The sequence below is a fragment of the Grammomys surdaster genome, unplaced genomic scaffold (genome assembly GCF_004785775.1).
Source record: "Grammomys surdaster isolate TR1022 unplaced genomic scaffold, NIH_TR_1.0 414, whole genome shotgun sequence".
Classification (NCBI taxonomy): domain Eukaryota; kingdom Metazoa; phylum Chordata; class Mammalia; order Rodentia; family Muridae; genus Grammomys; species Grammomys surdaster.
This window is the reverse complement of record NW_021604833.1, coordinates 42,683-58,657: the sequence shown is the minus strand read 5'-3', so window position 1 is coordinate 58,657 and position 15,975 is coordinate 42,683. Positions and strand designations below refer to the sequence as shown.

The window sequence follows — 15,975 nt, the reverse complement described above, 5'->3', positions numbered from 1 at the left end:
TACGTCCCAGCAATGAGCATCTGTGAAGGGGAAGTCTAAGAATCCAGTAGTTGCTCAGTTTCAGGAGGGTAGGTGTTTCAGCTGGTCTTCTTAATAAGCTGGAATCCTGAAGTAGTATCCAACAGATGTGATGGCATGTAATTGAAAGCAAGAGAAGAAAGAAGAGGTGAAAGAGGAAGAGGAAGAGAAGGAAGAGAAGCTCAAGTCAGGTTTCTAGGACTCACCACTGCTGGAAAAAACAACTGATATCTTAAGATTTCAACCAACCCATCTCAAAAATATTAACACAGAATTGTTCTTGTCAAAAGGAAATGCAGGGACAAAGACTAGAACAGAGACTCAAGGAAAAACATTCAGAGACTGCCCTACATAGGGATCCATCCCACTTGTAGACACCAACCCAGAAACTATTGCTGATGCCAAGAAGTGCTTGCTGACAGGAGCCTGTTATAGCTGTCTCCTGAGTGGCTCTGCCAGAGCTTGACAAATACAGAGGCAGATGTTTGCAGCCAACCATTGGACATAGCATGGGGTCCCCAATGGAGAAGTTAGAGAAAAGGACTGAAGGAACTGAATGGGTTTGCAACCCCATAAGAAGAACAACCAACCAGACTCTAAGAGCTCCCAGGGACTAAACAACCAACCAGAGTGCACATGGAGGGGCCCATGGTTCCATGTGTATGTGTAGTAGGAGATAACATTCTCTGGCATCAATAGGAGGAGAAGCTCTTGGTCCTGTGAAGATTCCACTTCTCACTGTAAAAAAAAAATGCCTTGGCAGTGAGCTGAAATTTGGTGGGTGGGAGGAAGAGGATTCTAAAGAAGCAAGGGGGAGGATGAAAGACAAGGTTCATGGTTCTGAAGGGGAAACCAGGAAACGGGATGACATTTGAAATGTAAATCCATAAAATATCTAATAAAAAAAAAGTGAAAAGAAAACAAGGTTGTGGTGTTAGAAAACAGACATGCTGGGCACATGGAGGTTCACAAAACTATGAACAACAGAACTTATAAGAAGCCAGAAATACACATGGCATTAAATAAATTTTTAAAAATTAAAAAAAAACCTTCTTCAACAAATAATGCTTGTAAAATTCTGGCTACAACTATAAGACTACAAAGAGATCAATACTCATCACCCTGTATAAAATACAACGCCCAATTGGTCAAATGCCTCAAAATAAAATCAGATACATTGAATCTGGTAGAAGAGAAACTGGGGAATACTCATGAAATTATTGACAGAAAAGAAGTCCTGTTGAACAGAACACAACACTAGCACTGTGAGAATCAATTAATACATGAAACTGAGAAATGTCATGATGACAAAGGATGCCAACATGCAGGCAAAGCAGCAGCCTCTAAAATGTCAAAAGATTTTTACCTGCTACCTATCCAGTAGAGGACTAATATCCAAAATATATAAGGAACTCAAAAAACTATATATCAAGAAACAAATAAACCAATTTTAATAATGGGGCACTGAAATAAACAAAGACTTTTCAATGTCAAAATTAGTATCACTCAAATGGGCAGCATCCTTAGACATTAGGAAAATGCAAATTAACATTTCCCCAAGATTTTATTTTACAACTGTCAGCATGGCTTAGATCAAAAACAAAACAAAACAAAACAAACAAACAAACAAAAACAAGTAACAACTCATGCAGGTGAGGATGTTAAGAAAAGGGAACAGTCATCCATTAACGGTGGGACTACAAACTTGTATAACCATTTTGAAAATTGTCATAGCAATTGTTTAGCAAGACTAAAATCAGTTGTACTACTTTTGGGCAAATAAACAAAGGACACTTCAGCCTACCATAGAGACACTTGCTCAGTTATTGACATTATTGTGCTATTCATAATATCTAGAACCAATATACCCATTCAACAAATGAAAGGATAAAGAAAATGTGGTACATTTTCACAAAAGTACATGACTTTACTACTAAAAAAATGAAATCCTGAAGTGTATAAGGAAATGGATGAAGGTAAAAAAAAATCATTTTTATTCACCTATCCCAGACATTGAAAGACAAATCACACACACACACACACACACACACACACACACACACACGTATATATTGCCTATATGTTCATGGCCTTTTATCACAGCAGTGGATACCATAGCTAACACAACTTCCTATCAGAACAGTGGGATACTACTCTGACACACCTGTACTTTGGGGAGTATTTTGGAAGAATTGAGAACTGTGGGCTACAAAAGCCATTCAGTATTGAGAGGTTACTGAGATCTTTTGTATGAGCTCAGATGATGAAAATATTGAGAGGGGTGCAGACAATAGAGTTATGGCTACTGAAGTTTCAGAGCAAAGCAAAGACCCTTTTCAGCATTTCTGGGGAAGAATCTGTGGTATCTGGTCAGCTGGAGCTGCTGAATTGCCTGTGATTAAGAAGAGGCCAAAACCAAGTAAAACCTTTGCTTAGCTGGAACAGTGGATGCTGATCAGCTGGGGCTAAAGAATCAGCCATGACTACCAAGAGATCAGCATAATTGAGGTGACTTCTTCTGGGAAGGGTTTCCACAGAGGAACCACACAGAAACTGTGCTCCACAAGCAGCTAAGGTTGTATTTTTTTGGGTCACCCAAACTTGCTAATGTATGAATCACCCAGGTGCTAACAGTTTTTGAAGGCATGAAATGGTCATGGAGAACAGCTGAGTCTTGGCATTGTGGGGCAGGGATGGAGTCCCTAAAAAAGCCTACAAAAGCTAGTGATGAATGTTCACCCCAGTTGCAGCCACGGACCACAGCAGTTTTGCAAATTCCAGGACTATGGGATGACCACTAAGAACAATACCAGGCTTTGGATGGCTTTGTCAGAGAAGACAAGCTGTGTGTGTTGAAAAAAGCAGAGCCTGAGAAGTTACCCAAGACCTTAGAAGGATGCTGGCAGATATCTTGACATGGAGTCATTTCATTTTAGTAGTTGAGATTTGACTTAAGATCGACTACACCCTGATTCTTCCCTCTTGAAATAGGAAAGTATTTAATTTTATTTTATTTAATAACAGATAATACATGAGAGAATTCGTTTTTTTTTAATTCATAATTTTCTTTTCTTTTTTTTTCTCAAATGGTAATTAATTCACACAGGGGTTATAAACACAGAAAGGCAGGATGTGGGGAAGGGAATGACACTGGAGTGTGGGTGTTCAGGGGGAATACAGATATCTTCAGAACCGGGTATCGGCTGGGTGAAGGTTCAGGGGACAATTTACTGTGACTCTGCCTATGACTCGCTTGTCCTTATCTAAGTTAGTATTGTCTGCCAAGGCTACCTATTTACAAGGTCTATGACTACTTAGGCTTATAAATTTCCACAAAAGCTGCCTGTTGACATTAACTTATAGTCGTCTGTTTCAATGATTTTCCACTGAGACCCAAGACTTGGTGTTAGTATACATGTATGACAGGCCTATTGCTGACTTTAGGCCTATGGCTGATTTTAGGCCTTCAGTGTGTAAGCAGTGCTGCCCCTGACATCTCCTCCCTTCTCTAAGTATAGAAGGGCTGTGGCAATTCTAAACTTGTGAAGGTGGGGATAGAGGCCTGATCTCCAATATTTGAAGGGGACCTTGTAATGGCTCCAGTCCCCCTGTTGTTGTCCAGTGAGGCATAAGGGCCATACCTGTCCCTATGTCTTTTTCCTGGAGAGGGGATACTTTTGACATCAACCCCTATGCAGTCAGGCTTGTCCCTCAGAGAACCCAGAGAGATATTTTTATCTTTTATTTGTATTCCCTTGCAGTGCTTAGCCTCGCAGCCTAAGCAAGAATTCAGATTGCCTGTCATAGGGGGTTCTGGGTGGCCCCTCTATGCTTGGTCTAGGCGCTGAAGTCCCCCCTTTTAGATTGGGTGGAGATGGGTTTTGGAAACACCCTGTATAAAGTAACAACCTCATCTTGAGTCTCATGGTCCTCCATAGCTAACTTATGATAATGTACCTGAGTAGGTTTTGCTACCAAATTATTTATCTGTTGTATCACAGAGTTAGTCTGCCTATTTGAGGGCCAGGGACCAGCAGAAAAAAGCAAAAAGAACCCTGGTAGGATGTTTGGAGCACACCCTCACAAAAATTAGGAGGAGGGGATATGGAATAAGGGGTTTTGGGGAAGAAAGGGAGAGGAGATAACATTGAAAGGTAAATACGTATAATATCCAATAAAAAATATCACACAGATAAAGGGTCTAAAATAAAAAGAGAGGGAGAGAGTTTACTTATTTCAAATTATTTTCAAAAGTTTCTGGGAGTTGCTAATTGTCTAAGATCCTATTTTAAGCTCCCCACAAAAGAATTTAAGTCTCTGTTCAATATTCTCAAGAGAGATGTAAATCCTAATTTTCCTCAACAGTTAATTGAGAAAAGAGGTAATCTCACAAAAAGTAGAAGAAGCTATTATTAATCGATATATTACATAGCCTGATTAGTTGTTGGCAGTGATATAACAGTCCTTTGACAAAAGATTATTAATATAGATTTATGTATCTTTATATAGGGTCTTCATGACTCTCTGAGTCTGGAAGGAGCGACTGTTGGTGCTTCTGCCCTGATTTTACAAGAACTCTGAAAAATAGGCTTTAAAAACAAAAGAGGGGGAATGGTACCCCCTCAGAAGGAGTCCCCCTGAAATACTCTCCATCATGCCTTGTTCACTTTTATCTTTCTAAAGCTGAAAGCTCTTGGCAAATCTGCTGCTGACTGCCTCTGGCACCACCAAGACCAACAAAACTTTGCCACAGATATGGGGAAGGACCCTCTTACCCTTAAAGGGAATGGCCCAGACCCAGTTCCCTTATGGGGCCAAGGATTGATATGCCTGTTTGATACCACAGAAGGCACAACTAACCGGCTACCAAAAAGATTAATGAAAAAAATAGATACCTCCACAAAGCCTGGCCAAACCATAAATACGATGAATAACAATTTACATCCAGGGAAGAGAAATCTCCCTGAGAATCCCCTTCTTTTTCCTTTCCAGGTAAAAATGAATCACCCATGATGTCTGCTGTTAGAAGTTCTAATCCAGATGCTGGCCTCCGAACTTATACTACTCATACCTTTGAAGGGCCACTGACAAGAACATCAAACAGCTAGAGATTGACATCACTAATCTGAAGAAATCCCTCGCTTCACTGTCTGAAGAGGCCTCCTAAAATCGCAAAGATCCTTATTGGACTTGATTTACTCTATTGCAATAGAAAAGGCTGTGTACAGCTCTTGACTATGTACAGTTCTTAAAGAAGGAGGTTGCCTTTACATAGACAATACAAGGAGGGTTAAAGAGAGCATGAAATAGGTAGTGAAGGCCCTCAGAAAAATCAGAGAGAGAAAGAGACAGATGAATGCTGGTACAAGAATTGGTTTTCAGCTTCTCCAAGGTTGTCAACCCTATTTCCTCCCATGAGAGAATTTGAATATTTTTGCAAAAATATTTTTAAGAGACTAAATTTTAGGCACTTCATTTCTTAAAAATATTAGGAATTTTAAATTTTAGAATGGTAATATTAATGTATGAAATGGGAAAGAAAAGAAAGGAAAGGTTATGGCTTACTAGTGATGTGTTTGTGAAGATGAGAATTGGTCAGTTGTGCCAGCTAGTTTTCTATCAATGTGATAATGCCTGGAATAATGTGAAAGGATGGAGCCTCAATTGAGAAAATGTGTTCAAAATATCCAGTTGTAGGCCATTTCTTAATTAATAGTTGATGGGATAGGATCCAACTCGTTGTGGTTAGTTCTATCCTTGAGCCTGTGTTCTTAGATTTTTTAAGAAAGCAGGCTGAGCAAGCTATGATGATCAAGATAGTAAGTGACATTCTTCCACTGCTTCTCCCTCATCTCCTGCCTCCAGGTGCCTGATCTGTTTGACTTCTGTTCTGATATCCTTTAATAATGAACTGTGATTTGGAAGCATACGCTGAATAAACCCTTGTCTCCCAAAGTTTCCTTGGTCTTGGTGTTTCATCATAGCAATAATATCAGGCAGACAAAACATTTAGGACTTCAGGGCCTGACAAGTAATGACCTAAAATGAAACCCTTCTCTCTATCTTTTGTTTTTTATAATTTAAATTTACTTGGTCCAGTCACACCTGTAATTTCAAACCAGTCTAGATATAGGTCATCATAAAAGAGTTGCATCAGAAAAATATGCCCCATTCCAGCAAATTTTGCTTTCCTCTGGATTTGTGCTTGACTTTACATTAAACAGTAAATGAGAAATAAAATGATAAGAAGAGCACTGCATTCACATGGAGTATGAAAGATCAATAGGAATCAAAATATCAGGCCTGAGGACAAAGTAGAGGACTTAGACCATCAGTGAAAAACAATAATATTTAAAAATCCCATATAAACCAACAAAACAAAGGAAAGGAATGTGAATAACTTTGGGAGACAGAGAAAACATAGTACCTATGAATCATAAGCATAGAAGCAGAAGAAGAATCCAAGGTAAATAGTATAGATCAGATTCTCACCAGGATCAAAGAATCAACTTCCCCAAATTCCCAAACTAAGAAGATGCACCCATTCAGATCCAAGAGGCAAGCAGAAGGCTAAAAGGACACAAGAAATGCAACAGTACACATCATTCCATAGTTAAAACAGTAAATACACAAAACAAAGGAAAAGTATTGAAAGCTACCAGAAAAAAGCCACAAATGACAAATAAAAACAAACCCATCAGAGTAGCAGCTGACTTTTAAGTGAAAAGTTCACAAGACAGAAGGGCTTAAACAATGTTTTCCAAGTTCAAAGAGACCACAATTGCTGACACAGATTATCTTACCTAGAAAAATTATCTGAAAGAATTGTAGTACCATGAAAAATTTTTACAAGACACAAGCTATAAGAATTATCATTGCCAAACCAGCTATGATGGATAATATTAGTTTTCAACTGAACATACAGGAAAAAGAGAAATACATTTGAAATTGCTTCCATCAGATTAGCCTGTGGCCATGCCTTTTGAATTTTTTTAGACTATTAATTGACATAGAAGTGCCCAGGTCACTAGGGGCAAAACCATCCTACAAAGGTAGGCCTGGGCTCTAGAATAATGTGGCTGAGCATGAGTGTGATGGAATGTCAGTATTTGGCATTTGGACATAGCATCAGACCCATACCTTAAATTCCAAGTCTTGGCATCACTCAACGGTGACTTGTATATTGTAAAATAAGCCCTTTTATTCCAAATATTCCTGTTGTCCATGATATCTATCCTATTGATAGAAACTAAATAGAAGAAAAATGATATGGGGAAAATTGAGTGTTGTTATGTTAGACCTTATTGTGTTGCTTTGGGAGTAGAATTGTGGTGGCATTTGGAAGGTTGGGCTCTAAAGGCCCTTGTGTAGTCTGAGCTTCTTTGGTTTTCAATGTTTTCTGTAGATTAAGGGGAAGTCTAGAGGTAAGAGAGGATGTTGCCCATTGTTATAAGCCTCATAGATTTTGTCTGTATGTGAGTCAATCAGTGAAAAAAATGATAAAGAAATAGGAAGGATGTGTCCAGGAAGAAGCACACATTGCCTTAACATAAGGGTGAGTATTCTGGTTCCATAAGTATAAGGAACATAGCTTAAATCCATCTAAGTTAACTTAGGAAACATATCCTGTGACTAGAAAATATGTATCTCATGTGAAATAGAAGTTTGCCAGCAGGCAGCTAAGGAAGAACTATGTCTCAGAAGTAAGATCCAGAAAAACACACAAATAGCTCACATATGAACCTAGCCCAGGATATATCTTTGAGCTGCTAATGATATAATAATTCTAAGGTTGTGCCTCTGTGCTAATAAACCAACCACAAGCTGTGAGTTTAAATAGAGCAAAGCTACTGCCAAAGGGAAGGATTAAGGTATGATAGCAACAACAATAAAATGGAACTGTGGAGCTAGTATGTGGGATCACACTGCAGTGACTCCATGACAAGAAATCTCTATCCTGTAGAATAATGAGACCAACTGGATCTCCATCAATAACATTGTCTCAGCCAGCCATAAGTAAAGGATTTTCACCGCAGATGGAGATGAGGCTTGAAGTGTAGGACTGTGCAGGAGCCTTTCTGTTCAACTGTTCCCTCTTGGTGAGATTTGTTGAACAATAATATCATATTTTAGAGAATGTTAGTATGAATAAAGCATGTACATTTTAAGAACAAATCTAATGTGGCCATCCTAAAAGCCTAGCAGATTTCAGCCCATATTCCCAAGCACTCTGAAATAAACATAGGGTCATTTTGATACTGGAGCATCACATTGGTGCCAAGAATAGCTTGTTAGTACTTACAGGTAAAGTGCTTCCTTCTGATCAGGGAGTCAGAGGAGCACTGATATGCTAATGACTCCTGGTCTTGGTTATAAAATGTCGAGAACATTACTTATGATTTATTCACAAATAAATATTATATTGAAGGCATCTCTCTGTTGTATAATTTTTCTTTGCATGGCTTTCAACAGGCAAATGACATGTCAATTAGGAAGGTATAGAAGTAAAAGTGTATGAAAAAGGTAGAGACCGAGAAGGAGGAACTATGCCCTCCTTATGTCTAATTAGAGGCCCTTGGAGGACTGTTTTGGCCCAAGGCTTTTCCTGTTGACTAGCTCTCTTTCCTGCTGATTGTGTCTATCTCTTGGTGCTCAAAGTGTATCTGACCCAAAGTCCAGACACATTGCTCTGTAGAACACAGAGAGACAGTTCATCTGTTAAACATTCCAAGCGAGAGTTCACTGTAATTGTCAGAATCAAAATCACTCAGATGTCTCCATGTATTCTGACCATTTTCCTCCTACAGCTAAATTATTCTAGTAAAAGAGTATCTCAGAAGTATATGTTAGAGTTTGAAGAATGGCCCTATACATTTTAAGAGAGAAAAAAAATAGATGCCTCTAGAGATCAGCAAGGAAATTCAGATTACAATGTGAATTCAGCATTCTATATTTGACTACATATATGGCATATGAGATTTATGTGAAAATCTTCTAATACAGAAGTGTAGGAGAGAGTACCTGTTATTCCCTCATCAGAGTCTTCACTTCTTTATTTATCTATTTTTAAAATTATATTCTTTATTTACCTTCCAACTACTGCCCTGTCTTCTGGTCCTCCCTCATAGTCCCTTATAAGTTACCTCCACCCCTTGCTACTGAGAGGGTGCTCTTCTAACCCCCACAAGGCATCTCCCTTCCCTGGGGCATCAAGTACCTCAGAGGCCAGAGCAGGCTGTCCAGTGCAGTATATGTGCTCAGGGCCATAAACCAGCCCATATATGCTGCTTGGTTGGTGGCTCAGACTCTGGGAGCTCCCATGGCAATCCCATGATTAGTTGACACTGCTAATGTCAAGTATGGAGTTGCTCTCCCCTTCAACTTCTTCAATCCTTCCCCTAATCCAACCATAAGGTCAGTTCAATGGTTGAGTGTGAGTATCTACCTTTGTCTCAATCATTCTTCTGTTAGGGCTTCTCTGAGGACAGCCATGCTAGACTCCTGCCTGTAAGCACATCATAGCACAGTGATGGTATCAGACTTTGGTGTCTCCCCATGAGATGGATCCCAAGTTGGGACCAAGGAGGTCACTGGACCTATTTAACCTCAGTCTCTTCTCCAATTTTGCCACTGCAGTTCTTTTAAATAGTAACAATTGTGGATCAAATATTTTGACAGTGGTTTGGTAACCATTCCCCTCCAATTGAGGACCTGTCCATCTACAGGAGGCAGACACTTGGAGTGGATACTACATTTCCTATAGAATCTTGTAAAGAACATCACTAAACCAAAGGCAGTAGACAAATATCTACACTGACAAAAAGAAATGATGAGTGTTAAGGTAAGAGGAGGGGAAAAGGAGGATTAATATTCAATTTCCAGAGAAAATTCAAGAGAAAATCCTATCCTTCTAAGTATATCTCTTTGTGGTGCTGTCAAACAATGTGTGTGCTCTTAAGATATTCATAATAGGTGTTGAAAATGGCCAATGCAGGTTTTTCCAATTACCCCAATATTGTCACAATGAAGAGGACAGGGAAAGTGGTGCTTCTAGGTGGTGATTCAATTTACTCTCCAAGAGAAGAACCGGTGAATTAAATGAGACCACTGACTATGGACACATTCATTCATATTCACTATTGCATGGCTCAGCCTTGAATATCATTTTCTTCCTTGGGTTTCACTGTCTCCTAAATATTCTCATGATATCCATCCATGTTACACTATGACATCAGGAAAAGAGCATCCCAGGGTGTGTGCTCTCAAAGGACCAATCATAGCTATGAACTAAACATGAAATAAAATATAATTGCCAAGCCCATGCAAGAGATGGTAACTAAAACATCCCATTCTAATCTTCAAGGGTATAATACTACATAATTATACAGGAAACAAAATCATAGAAGCAAAAATATCCAGTATAATGAGATCCAAGGCCTACAGGATGGTTATCTACATTTCTTTGACAAGGTTCATAAATTCTGCTTCCTGCTTTCCACAGAGGTAGCCTACAGCCAAGCCAAAGGGTCAATCAGATTAAATCTCAGAAGATGCCTGAAGTCCCAGTGAGGACAGCCTTAATCTAATCACCAACACAGCCAATCAAAAGTAAAGCATGATTGAGGGGCAGGTCCAACCCTATAGATACTTCAGATTTATAGCATGAGTGAGGAGTTGCTGGGCCAGATCCTAGAAACTCACCATCCTCCGACAAGTTGAATCTCTGAAGGGATCTGAGGCAGAAGTGGTCATCACAGAAAGGTAAGGCCCTGCCTGTCACCGGAAGAACAGAAACTGGGGTTGGACAGGTTCTCTGGGAAAGTTCAGGGAGAACAGATCACAAAGAAGAAAAATATAACCTAATATCACCAGCCTTCTGTGTAAGTAGAGTGGAGTGGGTAGAGAGGGTAAAGAATGGTAAACCAAGTCCATTCTGAGTTTATGTTTGTATAGAGTCCTCTTAACTGATTGTCTGACTCTGTCCATAGAGTTGCACTAGGTATTTTGAAGACATCTCTTGCACATAACCCATAGATATATCTGTTTTTAATTTGCAGGTGCAGATGCAATATCAGGTGATATGTCCCTATCTGGTCCTATAGGGAATGTTGATTTAGCAAAGACTTCCACAATCTTTTGAAAAGTATTTGAAGTAATAATGCAAATTATTATATTAACCATGCATGGCTTAATTTCTCAGGAAGGAGTAAGATGACATTTTAAAAATACTAGTGTAGTCATATCTTCATTTCTCTTTCATATCCAGGTAGAGACATGACTCCTGCTGCCTTCCTGGTTATCCTGTGCTTGGGAGTTGTGTCAGGTGCCTCAGGATTTGATCTCAGTTTGGACATCGAATGGGAAGAGTGGAAGATAAAATATGAAAAGTCATACACTCTGGTTGGTATCCAGGAACATGTTCAGAGGGGTCCCAGAGTAAAAGTGTCTGGGTACATGAAGATCATAGGTGCCATGTTAGGAACCACCACCATGGAGAGATTGCATAATAAAAATCATTGTGAGCACAGGATGTTCAGATTCACTTTTCCTTAGTATGTAAAAGTGAGACCATAGTATCCTGAGATCCCTTCCTTGGCCTCTAGTCACCTGCAACAGCAAGTCTGCAACATCAGCCTGTGCAGGAGTGTAAATGGAATGAATTGTCTTCCATTATATTCTCCCCCAGGAGGAAGAGGTACTGAGGAGAACAGTATGGGAAGAAAATGTAAAAAGGATTAAACTGCACAACATGGAGAATTCCCTGGGGAAGAATACCTACACCATGGAAATAAATGACTTTGCTGACATGGTGAGTGTGACATGGATTGTTGTATCCTGTGCTTTCTTTAGTGCTTTACATGAGACTTTTCTTTAATAAATATTTAATGCTTTTTCTTGAAGACTGATGAAGAATTCAATGACATGATAATTGGTATTACAGTACCAGTCAACAACACAGGGAAAAGTCTCTGGAAACGTGCACTTGGTAGTCGTTTCCCTAACAATTGGTATTGGAAAGATGCTTTGCCCAAATTTGTTGATTGGCGAAATGAAGGCTATGTGACTCCTGTGAGAAAACAGGTATGACAGTGTCACATGCCAGTGTCACATGCCATTCTTCTTCTTCTTCTTCTTCTTCTTCTTCTTCTTCTTCTTCTTCTTCTTCTTCTTCTTCTTCTTCTCCTCCTCCTTCTCCTCCTTCCTCCTCCTTCTGCTCCTCCCTTTTCCTCCTTCTTCTTCATTCTAATCGTCTTCTTTATCTGCTCCTCTTCTCACATTTTGCATTTTGGTTTGTTTGTTTGTTTACTTGTTTGCTTGCTTTGTTTGAGACAAGTTTTCTTGTTTTAAGATCCCTGGCTGCCTTGGAGCTCATTTGAAGAACAAACTGGCCTTGAATACACAGAGATCTTACTGCCTCTGCCTCACAAGTGCTGGCATTAAAGATTATGCACCACCATGCTAGGCTATGCCAACCTTCTTAAACCACATGAGTTTCAAAACAGCAAATGTCTGTGTATTCAAATTGAATGTGGAGGGATTTGCAGTTAATTTTGTAAATAATATTTTTCTTCTTTGAATACTTGGAAATCTTACAGTGTATATTGATCTTTGCAGCGTGGAGCACACAGTCTCCAACTATTAGTTTCTCCTCTCACTGTAGAACTCATGCTCCAGCTATTGTCATTAATAACCCATAAAACCAATAGCTCCTGCTCAGATGTCCGTGTGTTTGCCTGTGTGCCTGTGCATGTGTGTGTGTGTGTACTGGAGCAGGTGCATACTGCCTGCATCTCAGTCCTCTAGGAGACTGGCAGTTCTTTTCTATGGACCCATCATCTACCAGTTCTCCATTTACATTAATTATTAGTCTGTCTACGTTGTTTCTTGACTTTGTATTTGTTTATAGACGACCATGTTTTCTTCTCTGCTTAGGGAAAATGTAGTTCTTGTTGGGCTTTTCCTGTGACTGGTGCCATAGAAGGGCAAATGTTCAAGAAAACTGGCAAACTGATCCCACTGAGTGTACAGAACCTAGTGGACTGTTCTAGACCTCAAGGCAATAGAGGCTGTCGTTGGGGTAATACGTACAATGCCTTTCAGTATGTTTTGCACAACGGAGGTCTGGAGGCTGAAGCAACATATCCATATGAACGAAAAGTAAGTGGTCTTCCTAAGTTGACATTTCAACGCAGCTGGTAGTGAGTGACAATTGTAGAGATAATACACTAGCTTCAGAGATCAGAATACATGGTAGAATCTCTTTGTACACTATCAATGTTGTTGTTATGTATTGTTTGCTTAAGATTTTGGTGTGATGATATCAGTGTACCCTGTTTTTTCCTTTTGTGTGCTTGGAGAATATGGAAATAGTTGTACTGATATTTCAGAACTCTGTGGCACACAGTTTTCTTTTTTTTTTTTTCACAATTTTCTTATGATTAGGAGGAAGAACTCATTTTTAGCTCCTAATCATTTAATAATATTTCACTTCCCATGATTATTTTTAAAAACTCCTTACATGAGTGTGTTCATTTGCAAAGCGCAGAATGCTGTTGTCTGTCTCTTGCTTCCAGGCAATAGGTGAAAGTAACTGAGTTTCTACTTCTTTGTCTTTTAAAGGAAGGACTATGCAGGTACAATCCTAAGAATTCATCTGCTAAAATCACAGGATTTGTGGTCCTCCCAGAAAGTGAAGATGTCCTAATGGATGCTGTAGCAACTAAAGGGCCCATTGCTACTGGAGTTCATGTTGTCTCCAGTAGTTTTAGGTTCTATCAGGGAGGTTGGTATATTTCCCTCTAGATATGAAGAAAAAATATGTAACATCCCTATACCATGACCACCTCTTATATAAAACATATATTATGAATGTTTGAGTTTCTGGATTTTAGTCATCCTCACATAATATTTTTAAGTACTGAATTTCATCTTTATTAACCTCCACATGAAAGTTAATATGTCATAATTAATAAAACTTTATTGGCTGACTAAATTTTCAACTCTTCTCACTTTGGTGGAAGTTTTATATACTTACAGAGACAGAATATCTGAAATCAAATTATAACAGAGTCTTTAAATTAAGTAATTTCTGTCCTATAAACTTAACTTGACATGAGAGTCTAGTAATAAAATTTACAACATCAAGAAGTCATCTCATATGCTAGTAGACCACAATTATCAACAAATATCACTACTTTGAATTCATTCAGCTTTCAGTAAAGCCATATATATGTCTATGTACACACACGCACATGTACACACACACACACACACACACACACGCACACACATACATAAATTCTTTTGAAAAATTTATGAAGCTCATTATTCCAGTGAAGTTTATATGATTTCATAGATCATTGAAAATGCCTTTTTGTTGTTGGTGGCAGTGCTCAGTGTCATGTATTCTTTGCTTCTCATGTCAGCTTCCATTTTATTTTTCAGGTGTTTACCATGAGCCAAACTGCATAAGTTCTGTGACCAGTTCTGTGAATCATGCAGTTCTGGTGGTTGGTTATGGATTTGAAGGAAATGAAACAGATGGCAATAGCTACTGGCTGATAAAGAACAGGTATAAATTCCCCCAAAAAATCTGTATTTAAAATTCCGGCAGCTAGAGAGATGGTTTAGTGGTTAAGGGACTAGATGAACAGGGAGATCATGAAGAGAATAAATATTGCAGTCAATATTTTGATGCACAGCCTAGAAAATTTTGACCCATTTAAGATGAACAAATTGTATTCTTGTTTTATGATGTACATGTGTGAGGTCTGCCTATCTTCATTTCTGTGTGTACATACGTGTGTGTGGAAGTGTTCCTGTATACAGCTCCAATTTTAACATCAGTTGTTTCTCAATCATTATACAATATCCATATTGAGGCAGTGTTTCTGGCTGATCTGGGAATTATTATTTACTTGGGCTAGCCAGTTTGCTAAATATATATCCTGTGTCCATGTCCCAAAAACATTTATTACATGCACACTACAATGTCAAAATGGCTTTTCAATTGCCCTTGGAGTCGATCTCCACTCCTTAAACTCTGAGCTACCCTATATAACTCTAAGAACTTACTACCAATATATTATTGTGAAATTCACATTCTTACTCTGGTATCTAGAATATCAGTGTCATTACTTTTGACATACATAAAACATGTTTTCAGTTCTCATGCATGTATGCGTAGAAATTCTCATTCCCTCCTTTTTTTCACGTCTTGTTTGAGGCACTTCTTGATACTCAGGAGTAGAACTTTTTCTTTCCCTAATACTACTGTTATGTTGTCCTCTTGCCAATAATTATGTCTATCATGTGTCATTATTTCTATTAAATGGAAAATATGATTTCTTTTAGCTGGGGTAAACGATGGGGATTGGGCGGATATATGAAGATCGCCAAAGACAGGAACAACCACTGTGCAATTGCTTCACTTGCCCAATACCCTACTGTGTGAGCAGCCTGGTGTTCACAGGGAAGCAGGTGGCATGAGACTCCATTTCCAGAGGAGTGCCATCCACTCCAATGAATGGCCTTTGATGAGTATGTTTAACTCTTGAGTTCCACAAAATCCACGTTGTCTTGTGAACACTGAGAGCTTTCAAATATTTGACATGAGCACTGTTAACATTTGTTTTCACTAATTAATGCTCATGTTTCCTAAAGTAACTTTATCTTCAGTTTTAATGCTTGTACAAATAAAATCCTCCAAAAATGAAAAATTTAAGTATGATTTCTAGCTTCTGTATCTTTTTATGCAGCCACTTTTTGTGGTGCAAAATGCAATTCATCTTGAAGTTGAGATTGAGTGTTAGTCTGGTATTCAGGATAAAGGGTGTGTAGATCCTTGTGATGGATGTTATCCATCATTGGCTGCTGTTTAATTAAAATTTCTATATATCCATCAGAAACCATTCTCTGAAAGACTGTATGATAATTTCTGAATTGGACATTTTTAGC

At 38.7% G+C, this 15,975-nt stretch overlaps 1 protein-coding gene across 3 annotated transcripts; it reads left to right on the top strand.

The window, feature by feature from the left end:
• The first annotated feature begins 10,722 nt into the window (after positions 1–10,722).
• LOC114632746 (cathepsin Q) lies at positions 10,723–15,723 on the top strand. 3 transcript variants are annotated; one of them, XM_028781368.1, is made up of 9 exons: positions 10,723–10,779; positions 11,007–11,093; positions 11,285–11,418; positions 11,705–11,827; positions 11,920–12,099; positions 12,952–13,176; positions 13,639–13,801; positions 14,464–14,590; positions 15,373–15,588. In XM_028781368.1, the coding sequence occupies exons 3-9, from the start codon at positions 11,293–11,295 to the stop codon at positions 15,470–15,472; spliced, it is 1,044 nt and encodes a 347-aa protein (XP_028637201.1). In that variant the 5' UTR covers positions 10,723–10,779; positions 11,007–11,093; positions 11,285–11,292; the 3' UTR covers positions 15,473–15,588. The 3 variants fall into 3 exon arrangements, with proteins under 3 accessions (XP_028637201.1, XP_028637202.1, XP_028637203.1); XM_028781369.1 differs by lacking the exon at positions 11,007–11,093 and having other exon boundaries at positions 10,755–10,779; positions 15,373–15,723; XM_028781370.1 differs by lacking the exons at positions 10,723–10,779; positions 11,007–11,093 and having other exon boundaries at positions 11,293–11,418; positions 11,920–12,004; positions 12,038–12,099; positions 15,373–15,472.
• The last annotated feature ends 252 nt before the right edge of the window (positions 15,724–15,975 follow it).

Bases quoted from the DNA above. Each gene is read 5' to 3' on its own strand.
- LOC114632746 (XM_028781369.1), top strand. From the start codon at position 11,293: ATGACTCCTGCTGCCTTCCTGGTTATCCTGTGCTTGGGAGTTGTGTCA. The intron at 11,419-11,704 runs GTTGGTATCCAG...ATTCTCCCCCAG, and splicing joins ATGAAAAGTCATACACTCTG to GAGGAAGAGGTACTGAGGAG. The intron at 13,802-14,463 runs GTTGGTATATTT...TTTATTTTTCAG, and splicing joins TTTTAGGTTCTATCAGGGAG to GTGTTTACCATGAGCCAAAC.